Source organism: Dreissena polymorpha, chromosome 9 (genome assembly GCF_020536995.1).
Source record: "Dreissena polymorpha isolate Duluth1 chromosome 9, UMN_Dpol_1.0, whole genome shotgun sequence".
Classification (NCBI taxonomy): domain Eukaryota; kingdom Metazoa; phylum Mollusca; class Bivalvia; order Myida; family Dreissenidae; genus Dreissena; species Dreissena polymorpha.
The window spans coordinates 72,733,291-72,747,791 of NC_068363.1; the positions used below are offsets into that span (position 1 = coordinate 72,733,291).

A 14,501-nucleotide genomic window follows, 5' to 3' on the forward strand; every position below is an offset into this window, starting at 1 on the left:
AGGCATTGGCAAACAGCGTAGACTCAGATGAAACGCCGCATGATGCGGCGTCTCATCAGGGTCTGCGCTGTTTGCTTAAAGGATTTTCTGTAAGAAATTTTCAAAATATAGAAATAAATATACTAGACATCCCTAATTTTGGAAATAAATTGATCCAATTTAGAAGGATGGGACAGTCCACTGGGCATAAATGGGTTAAAGGACATAGTAAGACAATAAAAAACCTCGATAAAGCGGTCTCTCGAACAGCATTGCAGATATAGTGGAATGTGCACGCATTGAATTGTAGGGCGTTGCACAAATGTACCTTCAGTGCAGAAAGACCACTTAGACGAAGTGCAGCAAGCTCATTCGGGGAGGCACCGGCATGACCTATGTGCGCACAATTGTGAGCAACCCGTAATTGAAAATCAATCTCGTTGCAGACTTTTCGTTCTGTGATTTGTTTAACATCTGTGCAATGAGCGAAATAACAAGAAAAGACTGTTTCAAATACATTAACGTAAATGTAAAGTTGAAATTCATCATAAAATATTGATGCAATGAAGAATCAATATATCATAAATTATTATTTCCAAGTATGGGTGAAAAGGGGATGGTGGACAAAACTTGCGCTTCCTTTGGAACTATTTTCATTTCCGTTTACGCGGACAATTCAGTTTTCCGATGTTAACGAAGGGAAATGAACGGCATGCACTGGTTTATTATTGTTTAATGTTGAAAACCTGTTATTTGAGCTTCGTATGTTAGTATATGATTTTTAAGTTATTTTCCAAATTGTCTACATAGTCAGACGCATGCTTGCTGCAGCCATGTAGCACTCTGTTTACAGACGTCTCATCTCCATGTCCAGGCGTTACAAGAGCTGTCTCCATCGGAAGACATATGTCCCCGAAAACGCTTTTTCAAAACCTAAACGCAGATTTCGAAACCTAAACGCGGACCCTAAGTTCGAGGTCAATGTAAAAGGGGTAAATAATTGTGTGCATATGTAAAGGCCTTGTCCATATACAGATGCATACCAAGTGTGAAAGTTATATATGAAGCGACATAGAAGTTATGAGCATTTTTCGAAACCTAAACGCAAAAGTGTGACGGTCAGACAGACGGACCGACGGACAGACAGACGGACAGTGCGATCACTATATGCCCATCTTCGGGGGTGTACAAATGCCTTACACGAGCGCGAAGTACATCAACCACGTATTAATATTTCCTCAACCACATCATCAGCGTATTTTTCTAAAAGTTAGTTGGCATTACCCGAAGAACGTTCAAGACTTTTAGACACGCCCAAACCAAGACAACATAATTGTGGTAGCGCCAACCTCGGATACAGAGATGCGTTCCAAGTGAAATGAATTCCAGTTCAATCAATACAGAAAACAAGTATGATATGTAATATATTTAGCCGATGTCATGTGTTCTACCTTGACATTTTTACCATATAGTCAATATATCTCGCATCACATAGACTGGTTTAAAGAGTGGCAAAATGTCATTTTTAAAGACAAAATTAATCAAGATAACGAAAAATGATGTATAAATGTATACAATATATTGAAACAAGCAAATAAATTAATGAAATTTTTCTCTCACGCGAACATCTGTGAGTTCGTCTCTTATTATGTCCATCCTTTTGATCTGGTTTCACAGTCTCTTACTATTCAGTATTCATACATTTCAGAACCAAAGCCAAAGTGTTTCGTATTTATTGCCGTAAACGTTTTCCACATTTATATTTGTTTACCGACAAGGATCTTTTTTATACCCAATCTACGATACTATATTTCATGTTATAGTCGCCCTTACCCTGCCATAACGTTTAGACATATCAAATTGTTTTACGTTGTCATTGAATTTTTTATCTGCAGTAGACAAGAATCGGACGGCAAAGACAGTATTTCTCTATTTAATAATATTTAACCGCGACGGCGGCGGCGGCGGCGGTGGTGGTGGAAGTAGTAGTAGAAGTTGTTGTGTTAAAGATTGGCTTTGCATTTAAGCAGTATTCCCTTCCATGTTTTTAATTGGATTTAAGACATATAAATGCATGTGTAAGCGAGAAATAAATAACGAAATGTTCGAAAGATCTGAACCCAATACAGGCTTATTTCTTTTAAAATGCTGGTTAGTGCATATACATGGCCTATGAGATGGAACCATGTAGTGTTCTATTAATAAGAACTGATAACTGGTCTTTATATGTACAGATCGTGAATGTGTAAGGTATATATGTACGCTTTAGTACGTGCTTGTCTTTTCATTCCGACAGATAATCACGCAAGGTAAAGTAACATTTCCTAATTCAACTGTCCATTTGTCCTCGCAAATCCTTCTCCAAACTACTTTCTTAAATTATTATTCAATAACCACTCATTAATGGCTTCGTTAAAGTCGAATGTTTGTTCAAAATGAATTTTAGTGGTGGTATGCGGAAGTGGGAACTTTATAATTTAAGGGGCCTTTTCACGTTTTTGTAAATTGACTAAATTATTTCAGATTCGCAAATTTTCGTTGTAGTTATGATATTTGTGAGAGAATAGTACGAAACGATTGAATAATTTAGAGAGTTCTGTTGTTGTCGTTATTTATTTTGTGATACTACGAGGAGTGCTTATATAAAGTATAAAATACATCAATCATATTATGAGCACGGATGGCCGAGTGGTCTAAGCGATAGACGTTTACTCCAGGGGTCAGTGGGTCGAGCCCAGTTGAGGGTTACTTTTTTTTCTTTTTTAGATTTTATTCATGCTTTTTTACTGGAGCATTTTATAGCAAATGTTTACATTTATGATTATAAAGCATTTAATGACAAACTTCAATACATGCCAAAATCTGTGAAAAGGTCCCTTAAATAACATTTCACTATTTAGAAGACATGAACCCAACAAGCGCTACTATCGTTTCAATCCTGCAATCCCACGTGGTAGATGATAAATCAATATCAAAATTATCAATAATCGAGAAAATTGATATCGACAATGAGCAAGTTCGGACGGTGAATCCAACAAAAATTGTGCCACATCATATAAAGATAAACAAAAACTGTTGTATTCATTGTATATAGTTAAACATAAATATGTACAAAAGCAGAGGGTTTAAGAAGGTAAATCAAATAGTCTTTTTGTTCAAGGTTTTAACAACTAATTGACGGAAAACGCTTCAATCTATTTACGTACCTATACAATACCATTCGCAATTACTTTCTTTTCTTACACATTTGCATTATTGTGTTCACAGCAACCATGATGCTGATGATTGTTATCGCCGCCGCCACTCTGGCCTTTGTTGCTGCTGCCCCGCACGAGCGATTCAGTGGCGAGCGCCCCGACAGATTCATTCAGCAGCTCGGCTTGAATATCAGCAACCTGTGTACGGTTTGGTTTCTGTCAAGTTAAAGGGGCCTTTTCACGTTTGGGTAAATTGACGAAATTGAAAAAAAAGTTGTTTCAGATTTGCAAATTTTCGTTTTAGTTATGATATTTGTGAGGAAATAGTAATACTGAACATTTACCTGCTCTTAAATAGCCATTATATGCATCTGTTGACGATTTAAAAACCTGAAAATTATATAGCGTTGCAACGCGAAACGAATTAATAATTTGGAGAGTTCTGTTGTTGTCGTTATATTTTGTGAAACTACGAGGATTGCTTATATAAAGTATAAAATACATCTGCCATTGTTATCCGGAATGACGGTCGAGAGGGCTAAATCGTTGACTTTTGACTCCAGGACTCCAGGGGCCAGTGGTTCGAGCCCTGCTGAGGGTTACCTTTTTTCTTTTTTTAATTTTATTCTTGATTTTTTACTGGAGCTTTCAAGATCCAATGTTTTCATTTATCAATATAAAGCATTTAATGACATACTTCAAAATATGCCAAAATCTGTGAAAAGGCCCCTTTAACAGACTCAAACGATTTGATAATTACAAGCGTTCAGTGCATGCATACGAACTGACGTAGCTAAACTTTGACTAACTTTATCTATACCATCGACGACTTTGACCCTGATTTCAGTCAACCTTGAGGTGTTGAAGTGTGATGTCCAGATCATGCTGGATGTCCTCGGTGCTGACCCCACGGAGCAGGCGTGCGAGGCCGAGTGCCATAAACTTCTCCAGGAAGGCGCCGTCATGACCTACGGATGCCCACTTGTGTGCCACGCGTAAGTCTATTGAAGGATTAGTTTCAACTTAATGTACGTAATGGCTGCCCGGTTAGCGCAGTGGTTGGTGCACGCGCTTGTCACCCAGGCGATTCGGGTTCATTTTTGTATTACTGTTCCTAGAAGCATGTGAGTGGTTGGTGGTCACCATAGCAGACAGGTGGGGTTTCCTACGGGTACTCCGGGTCTCTCACCCACCACCCCCACCCTCCACAATACAAGACAAGACCATACCAAAATTAAAATTAACTTTCAGTTAAATACAAATAGCCGTAAATTGCAGCTTTAATTCACGAATTCGTCCAAATTGTTTGCGAGTCAATTGGTTAATTAGGCAGGAGTGCTAGGAAAGACTTAATGCAGCCTCACGCGCGGAAGGAGCCCCATAATTCAAACGTAAAAAACACAGAACAGAATCATATGCATTAAGCCCAGTTTTCTCAGAACGCGGCCCAAAATACCGCATCCAAATTTTCGAACACAAACAAAGAACCGAACCTTCTCTCGATTACTCTCTTTTTCAACGTCCAAAACTGGCCTCTATCAAATCACACTTATTAGTTCTGGGCCGTGAGTTTTCTTATAAGACTTCGTGGTATCAGAGTTCAATCATTCGGAGCATTTCACATTTCTTGAACGAAACTCGAATTTCTTTAAAAAAAAATTCCCTCTCTCGCTAAGAAGCAAAGTGAAAAAATGTCTACCAGGTATATGCAATCAGCATAAAACCAGAACATCCTTCGAATAACTCGCAGTATGTTCAGGTTTCATGCTGTTCTCGTGCTGTTAATCATCATTATGTGAGGGTTGGACAGGAAGCCTTTCGAACTTTAACCGGGGAAGGATTGTCTTAATCTTATTTAAATTCGTCAAAGTGTGTAAGTAAAAGTGCGTCAAAGGGTTAACCACGTGACTCTGTATTACAGATTCCAGAACCTCGCCCACTACTTCCACGAGACCCCCAAACCAGGTCAACAGAACCAGGCTTGTGGTGGTGCCGCCCTCATCGATGCGATTACAGGCTAAATTACAGATTAAATGAATTTTATTCCGAAAAAGCAATAAACAATTGTTACATACAAATGTACTGCGTTATTGATGAACTGGATTATGTAGTCTTCGACACGTAGATTAGTTGAGACGCTTTCTGAGAAAACTGGGTTTTTATACATCTGCGTAAAGTGTCGTCCCAGATCAGCCTGTGTAGTCCGCACAGGTTAATCAGGGACGACACTTTCCGCTTTTATGGTATTTTTCGTTTAAAGGAAGTCTCTTCTACACGAAAATCCAGTTAAAGCGGAAAGTGTTGTCCCTGATTAGCCTATGCGGACTGCACAGGCTAATCTGGGACGACACTTAACGCACATACATTAAACCCAGTTTTCTCAGAACGCGTCTCATTTTGATTTTTTGTTATGTTTTCCATGCGCTTGTACTTGACTTGATAAGGTGTCTCAATATTATTGATTTTGGTTTATTTCACATAAAATACACATGGGCGTACACGTTATCAATCATTATATTATATATCGGTTCACACTTGAATCACTGATAAAACCATTTACTATAAGCGTCGAGGCCAACGCAGTGTATCATACAAGTGCAAACACGATTGGTTGTTTGAAACGAGTCCATTTAAAGATAGATGAAACATAACATCAAAATTCGTTTTAACGGTTTTGACACCGGTTCAAATAGGTGAACAATTTTCGCATGAATATATGGTCATATCACATCAACGGTAATGTCAGAGGTAAACATGTTAATAAGGTTAAAGCGGAAAATGCCGCCTCGGATAAGCCTGTGCGGATTGCACATTCTTATCTGGGAGCATCTTTTACGAGCATGTATTTAGCTCGGTTTTCCCATAGCTGATTACAATTAAGCACTCTTTATTCCTATGCCTGAATATAATATACGAGTAAATATTCGACATTTCTCTTTTTGTGAGGCCAAATTCACATTTTGAATACTCATCATATTAACTCTGAATTATATACGATACGCGTTTAATCTTAAACATTCCGATGTATTCATTTAACTATATAGCTTCGTCAAAATGGTCAAAGCCACTAGCTGTGTTTTAGTCTCGACCATGTATTGACATTTTTGGAAAAACATACACATTCTTTAAGTACTATTCGTGATTATTCTTTGTAATAATTGCTTCCCTGTTATCTTCACTGATTGCGTTTATCATTCTGAATGTATCATCAGAGGGCGATATCTTTCATTTAAGATTATGTTCACAGAAAAATAATGCAATGCATGCTAAATAAGCGTCGGTTCTTGTAAAAGAAAACAATTTTCGTTTCAGTGAAAGTCATTTTTGGTTAGAAGTGTATTTTATCACGTTGAAAAGCGTTTGGTGCGATTGAAATTTACACTTTATGCGAGCTAGTGTACTTGCTCGGTTAGGGCTAGAAACATAACACGCTATCACGTGTATAGAATCAATGCGGTCGTTTCTCGCCAAATCTTCATTATTTGACCGATTTGACTGCATTTATTATTTAAGTAGGTAAGATATTTGTCAGAATTAGTGTCTGCTTCGTAGTGTTTTTCGGCGTAACTGTTTCATCCAGCTTTTCACCTCAACTGACCTTTGTAAGCGTCCAATTCAATTTGAATAAAGTTTCCTGACTGTAAGCCAGAAACTGTTTGCAAAAGAAAACGTGAAACAGTTCTCACACTTGCATTAATAGGCTTTTTAATGCACTTTCTTTAGTTTGAAGTATAGGGATTGAAAAGAGATACTACTATGGGTTTTGCAAAGATATTAACTCCGTGTTCAGCATGAAACAATTGTATCTCTAATGAAAAGACTTCAGGGATGGAACAGTTTCACATTCAATCCTTGACATCAATACAGTATGTGTGTGTTTATAAACAGAAGACCGTCAGCGGTAGAGCGTTTGTCCTTAACGGCTTATATGTAATACCGCTTTACAAGAAAGGAAACAAAGAAGACCCAGCAAATTACAGACCTATCTCTCTAACCTGTATTTTATGTAAATCCTTAGAACATATAGTTTTCTCAAATCTTTCAGCTCACTTCAATAAATATAACATACTTTATGACTTACAGCATGGCTTCAGAGAAAAGCGTTCCTGCGAAACACAACGTCTAATATTGCTTGATTTCAGCAAAGCGTTTGACAAAGTGAAACATCTTAAACTGCTTTTCAAATTACAGGAACATGGTGTGGATAAAGATACTCTCTTATGGATCAAATCATTCCTTATCAATCGTACACAGACAGATAGATAGATAGATATGTAGTAATTATTACCATATTGCATGATGTGCACAAGTGTATTTTAAGTACAGAAAGTATTGTTGTTCGCGATCCTGATATTTGTTTTGACCAAACTATTTAAAATTGATTTCGCAGCTGACCGTTAAATCATATAACAATTTCAAACAAGCCGTCGTTCCAGAAGTGGAATAGTCACCTCACTTGTAAACATTGCAGTCCACACCGCAAGGTATCAATCTCATCACTCGTGGGTATAGAGTTAGTGGTAGGTGATGAATTGATCGAACATTAAGTCACTTTAAGTATTGCTAGCTGTGATGGTATTTTTTACTGAATACCGATTACTTCAAAACTTTATCTCATAAATATTTTACTATTAGATTTCGTCGGATTCGTATGATTTGCAGTTAGTGCCCGTATAACATGTATCAGCACCTGGACTGCCTTGTTAGAGCTGGTAAAAGCTGATATTCACCTTCAATATTTTAAATTCTAGTGCATTATAGTAAGACGCAAATATGTACGTACTAACTTTTTTTGCAGAAAACCAAAGGAGATCAAAATTGCCGCTGCATTTCAGTTATGTACGTACTAACTTTTTTCTAACGAAGGAGATCAAATTTACCAATGCATTTCTGTTCATGCACAGAATGGAATGTATATCTAAACGCTAGATGCTTTAGGTATATTTTACTCGAGAAAAGCATATATTAACAGAAAAACGTGTGTGTACAAGTAAGAGGTCTTATAAAAGACTCAACTCGCAAAAAGGAAGCCTATTTTTATAGGCAAAAATGTTGGAGATAATATATTTAAGTAATATTATATACGCGTGCACACTTATACCTTATTTTGAATGAGTTTTCGTTTCCATGTGTATAATACTATGTAGTATTTCCAATTGTAAACGGGGATCATACTTCTATGCATCGAAAAGATAACAATACTTGGTTTTGCTCATCACGTAGCAAAATATGTCTTTTTTACCATTCGTCTGGTAACAATTATACGTATTTTAGATAAAACATATTTATTTCAAAAACATTGTTATACACAGAATTTGATATAACATTTATCATATTTAGATGTTCAAATGGGAAAAGAACGAAAGACAAAGTCGTATATTGTTCTTCTCGTGAAATACGTATCTTACATTTTTCCTCATACATTTTAAGTTTATCTGTAACTTGGCTTCTGATTGATGTCCAATGTCCACTGATCTATAACTTTTTATATCTAGGTATACTACTTATGTCCATGTATGTTCATTTATTATTAATAAAATTGCAAATTTCCAAATAACATTGTGGACCATTAGCATAAAAATATATGAGATAGCCCCGGAAATATTTTAATTTACCATAACACGTGTGTATCTGCCAACTATATCTATTGTAGATAAATAGCTTTCCGCCCAACTCATTCTAGTAAGTTAGTTAAAACTATATTTATTCAAGAGATGTCGTAAACATATTGACAATTGAACATTATTGGAAAGTAGAAAATGTTGCATATTTGAACATTTAACAAACACATAACACGGTGAGCGTCAATACGACACTTATATTAGCACATTAAATGCTTAGTTCTTCTCTACCCAATCGAACTGCATGGCACACCAAGAACAGAGCAGTTCGAGAGGGACACACGGTCAAAGCTGATTCCACAGAGCTGGTGAGCGGCGCCTACATAACTGATTTCAAACTGACCGGAAGTGTTTGGTAGGTCACATGCCAGATTCCAGCCAACAACTATCCTACCGAAACCTACAATTGGCTCTTCAGAGCATCGGACCTGCAAAGAATTTAATACTGTTCGAGTTAATATTTAGGGACTTAAACATATTTATAAACTATGCTTTAGCAATTGTGCAACTTAATTTGGATGTTTTTGTTTACAATCGTTTTCAACTTGGACAATTATGTTTATTATGTGCCTGGTTCATCTTCATATTCACGTCCGATTTCATATAATGCTACTTTTATTGGGTTGATAACTTAACTATACAATGTGAACTATATATCATAGAAATGTATATTTAATGATGATTCATATATTGTGTTTTTCTATGGGATTTTTCAAGTCTTGTCCCTCTGGTTATTGTGTGTTTCAGGTAAAAACAAGTAAATATATATTTTTTTCAGTCATTTTAAGCTATACATTTATCGCCAAACAAGACATGATACAACACCTTGTCTGCAAAAACTTCATTTGCATAAACATCAGGAAATGAATAATATTAAAAAATACAGCACAGTTACCACTACCCACCTCTCCACCATTAAAGGTTGCTCTTATGATTCCATGGATGGCGTAACCGATCTGCTCGACGTTACACGTGCTACACGAGCAACCTAGGATTCGTAGCGAACTAATGTCTTGTGCCGGTCCTGATATAACAATCCCGACAATGCAGCACGTGGCGAAGAGTGTGTAAAGAGACATACCTTCACCTGACTGAAAACAAAAATGCACACTCGAAAACCACTTCGGCAAACATTATATGTTTAAGGCTTTTGTGAAGAACTGATAGTGGACTAAGTAAAAAGCAAAAGGCGTCCCCCAAAACGTCAAAAATGAGATAAACTGTTATAACCATGCAATAGTCTTTTATTTAAGGAAAGTGAGACAATACTCACACCAACGCGCTAAACATGAAAGTGATGAAATGAATTAAAGAAGGGGCCATCGAATTGGAACTTAACCGTTTCGTGACGAACGATGGTTACGGTACATTTAAGAAGTTGCTCTTATAGTAAATCGCAATTCTTACGAATGAGTGTCTAAACGTTTATATACGCAATTTATGTGTGTATGCATGAACACTGGCGACTCAGATGAGAATCTGTTTCCTTTTTTACAAGAGGTAAACAATTAATAAATCATTTAAAAACAAAAGAAAGCATTACCGTTTCTTTGAAATTCTTCACTACGACCATATACTGTTGCTTTGAGTCTGTACGTATCGCGCCTATTTATATGCAACGTAAGTGAAAGTACAAATGACTGGAACGCACTAGAATGACGTATTTTGAGATGTGATGTTTCGCAATAAAGCTAATCAACAAAGTGTTTACAAATTGTAAGCATTCTTTGACCCATAAAGAGTACACCGTTGTTAAGGCCCGTTAAGAGTGTAAGCATACTGGCTCAACATGCTGTTTTCTTATCTAGCCAGTCAAACTGGTGGAGTTCATATCAATATGTCAACCTTTAATGAACGCATGCGTTCGGTAGATAGCAACGAACGCAATATTATAATCTATTCTTGCAGTCAAGAAAGAAAACATATAAAAAAAAATTGAAGTTGAATATGGTTTAATTAAACAAACTTGTTTTGACAGCTGTGGCGGCGAACATTTTGGCTCAAATAGTATGACCTACTTTCAAAGCCGGGAACCATCAACAGAAAAATTAGATCATAAAAATGGCATTTTTTCTTATTGCTTACAAATATACCTTCAATTTGATACCAAAACATACCATTTGCAATGTATTTTACAAATCCTAGGCAGCATGCACTGAACAATGTGCGAAGAACAATTTGAATCACTATTTAAACCCTATTAACTCAAGCGAGTTTACAATTCCAGAAAAACAAAACAGTCTAAAATGAAGACATATTTACTTCATCTTATTTAGAATCGAATGTTGAGTTGTTTAATGAAGTTTACCTATAATCAGAAATAAAGAAACAAAGGCATGCTTGTTGTAAACCATAAAAATACAGTCATATCACATCATTAAAGCGAGCGTAAACAGACAGGCCTTAAACTGGCTTTTATTCAAAACTTATGTTTCAGATATGGCTGTTATTGGTGTATGTGGGAAAGCAGTGATTGGAATATGCTGTGGAAAGAAAATTGTTATATCAATAATCCCGACCCGCGAAAATTTGTGTTGTCTTGGTAGCAAGTCTCGGAAATGGGAATGCGGACAAAACCCCTCCCGGACAAAAACCCTCCCGTCATTTTCATAGGGGGCGGACAAAAACCCTCCCATGAAAAAACGGAGGCGGACAAATGCCCTCCCGTGAAATCAGTTAAACACCGACAAATGTAATTGTTTCACACAGTGTTGCATTCATTAATCCAAAAGATTTACCCATTGTGTGTTTTGTGTTGTGGGTGTGAAATTGAAAGAAGAAAATGTGTATTTATTCACTGTATACATATCGCTTTTCTAATGTGCATATATATCCGATAATCCAATATAATAACAACATCAACAAAATGAGGCCATTTATAGACAAGTGAATTTAAATTTAGATTGAATGCAATACGATACAGAGCAACGCTTAATCGCGTCATACGCGCATTCATGCAAAAACCTGCTTCCCGGGGACTTTCTGAAAACCTTGCGAAGATAAAAGTGAAATTCTGTTAACAATTAACAATGCGTTTGCATGTAACTAAATTGTTTGAATAACTTATTTAATTTATCTTTGGTACTTAAATTCGTGGCTCAGATTTCACGGGAGAGCTTTTGTCCGTCCCCGTTTTTTGTCATGGGAGGGTTTTTGTCCGGCCCCGTTTTTTCAGGGGAGGGTTTTTGTCCGGCCTCTATAAAACTGACGGGAGGGTTTTTGTCCGGAAGGGTTTTTGTCCGGCATTCTCAGAAATGTGGACAGTTTGTCGACAGGTACGTTTGTTGTTGATGTTGTTGTTCTTCAAAGGTTTCATTTTATTTCTATATTACACTCTGGTACATTAATGATATATTTCGTAACATTTGTTTGTAAAACGCATGTGTGTATATCTTAACCCTCATCAATTCATAATTAAAGTACTGCCTAGCATGTAGTTTAGTAAATTCTGAAAACAACTAACAATTATTATGTCGATACAATATCAACTTTATTTACAGCCACATGCAAACTCATGACGCATGCTTATGCCTGGCATATCTATTTCGTGGAGTCTATTTGGGAACGAATCAAATGCGAAATTTGCTATTCTTCTACTGTTTTCATTTCAACAATTAAAAAGCATATTAGTTTACTAATGGGACTGTACTTTGTACGTCCAATAAACTAATGAATCAAACATTACTTTGTAAGATTAAATTATTTCAATATCGCTATACTAAATGTGTTATCTGAAACAGGGTCTAAGCATGATAATCAACATAATTATAATTTGTTATATTTTACCGTCGAAACGTGGTATGTTATAATTATACAAGAAGTGAAAACGAAATCAAAGGCATTGGTTGGGTCTTGAGAATTTGCTACATGATATGCCCGTAGAACAGGAACTACCATCAACCAAACATGCGATTGTAACTGATGAGCAAAATTCGACAAAATCGGACGGTAATTGTAATAATAAAAAACGTGTACGAACAATATATGCTAGCTTGAAGCATTATTTGTAATGTTGAGAATGTTTGTCACGATTTTCTTATTAGAAAATAAGTCGAGTCCATTGGCATAAGCTGATTAAAAAAAAGAGTACTTCGAAGAAACTGACCGACCGCGATTCAATCTAAAATCGGATATCCTCTATCAGGACCATTCTAAAGTCATGAACGTCACTGTTCGTTACACATGTGACTTATGGACACAAACACTGTCATAATTAATGACAACAGAAAGAACATTGACGAATCTGCATACGTCGCGATGAATTATCAACATGTGTACAACAAGTCGGGATGATTGTTCGCTGTTGCTCAATGAGCTCGAGTGTCACTTTGAAAAAGGTTGGACGCGCTCAAGTACCCTAACCCATGCCCTACACAGTGAGAAACAGTCGATTTACGAAAGAGAGCAAGGTGAAATTAAGATCCATTGCTTGTGTGAAACCGGTTTAGCCACACTTAGCTAACGTTCGTGTTTTGTGCTAACAGCGAGTTAAATCAGAAACAGTGATATTCTTAAATTTGATTTTTTTATTTAATATTCGGTGTTACATTAGTTTCTTCCTAAAACTATATTTTGAAAGATATCATGTGTCCATTTCGCGAACCGTAATATAATGGTTTATTCAATATATACAATAGACAAACTGTCCATGAGTACACATTATCAAAACATAGTAACATATATAAAGGCATGACATGTGATCAGTATTGAATTTCATAATTTGTTAAATAAAGTACATGTATCAATACATGAAAAGGTCCAGGACACATTTTTTGGGATTAGAACATTTAGAATCTATTTCACAATCAATGCTATAACGGTAACATCAAAACAACAAAGACGAATCTACTAGAGTAGAGAGCGAGAAGTCAAGTTTGGGTAATGCAATATATACAATTAATCATAATAATATCTATATGCTTTATGCACATACATAGCTAAGTTTCTGTTGGTACTTGTATTATCCGATGGCATTATTTCAATAAATTTTATCATGTTTGGTCTTTTCCAGTAATATTTATTTATATAAAATTTCCTAATTTCATCATATAAAGAGCATTCTAGTAAAAAAATGATATTCATCCTCAAGAACATTACAATGTTGACATGTTCTATATTGAAATGGTATGGCTTCAGGTTTGTGCCATCTGCCCGATTCTATTTCTAATCTATGGGATGAGACCCTTAATCTACAAAGATCAGATTTAAACTTATTTATGCTAACATTTTTTAAGTAAGGTTGCAATTTACATTTACAAAACTGCCTGTAACTTATTGCTTTTGAGGAATCATAAAGTTCCGACATCCAATTTTGGATAATTTAATCATTTAATCTAGACTTTACCAAAGATAAAAAAAACACTTTTCATCGCCTACACCTTGGTTCAGCCATGCATATTGAAAGCCTAAGGTCTGCAACAGATTACATACAGATTTCGCCCAAGAATGTTTATTTGGTTTATTAATTAAATTCTCACACATGTGGCTATAAATACACTTTACATACTTATGATCTTCTAACTGTATAATTTTCAACCAATACCGTATAACATTTATGGCTCTTTTAGTTATCAAGGATGTTCTTCCAATTTCCCCATATACACAATTATTTTGTGTTTGAATTTTCACGCCAAGTAGTTTTTTGCAAAAATTTAGGGGAACTCTTTCAGGTGCCATTGACTCGGTTAAGCCCCATATTTCTGAC

The 14,501-nt window shown here is 36.1% G+C and overlaps 3 protein-coding genes across 3 annotated transcripts in view; 2 read left to right on the top strand and 1 right to left on the bottom strand.

Annotated features, from left to right (window-relative positions):
* The window catches only part of LOC127843937 (zygote arrest protein 1-like), a 78,159-nt gene that overhangs the window by 50,476 nt on the left and 13,182 nt on the right, over positions 1–14,501 (top strand). The gene's annotated exons all lie outside the window — the stretch shown is intronic.
* Positions 2,136–5,254, top strand: LOC127843935 (uncharacterized). Its single transcript, XM_052373838.1, has 4 exons — positions 2,136–2,288; positions 3,247–3,378; positions 4,024–4,171; positions 5,098–5,254. Exons 2-4 carry the CDS (start codon positions 3,252–3,254, stop codon positions 5,195–5,197), a joined length of 375 nt encoding a protein of 124 aa, XP_052229798.1. The 5' UTR covers positions 2,136–2,288; positions 3,247–3,251; the 3' UTR covers positions 5,198–5,254.
* On the bottom strand, positions 8,860–10,507 carry LOC127843934 (uncharacterized). Its single transcript, XM_052373837.1, has 3 exons — positions 10,341–10,507; positions 9,703–9,888; positions 8,860–9,225 (listed from the first exon to the last, which is right to left on the bottom strand). The coding sequence occupies exons 1-3, from the start codon at positions 10,368–10,370 to the stop codon at positions 9,025–9,027; spliced, it is 417 nt and encodes a 138-aa protein (XP_052229797.1). The 5' UTR covers positions 10,371–10,507; the 3' UTR covers positions 8,860–9,024.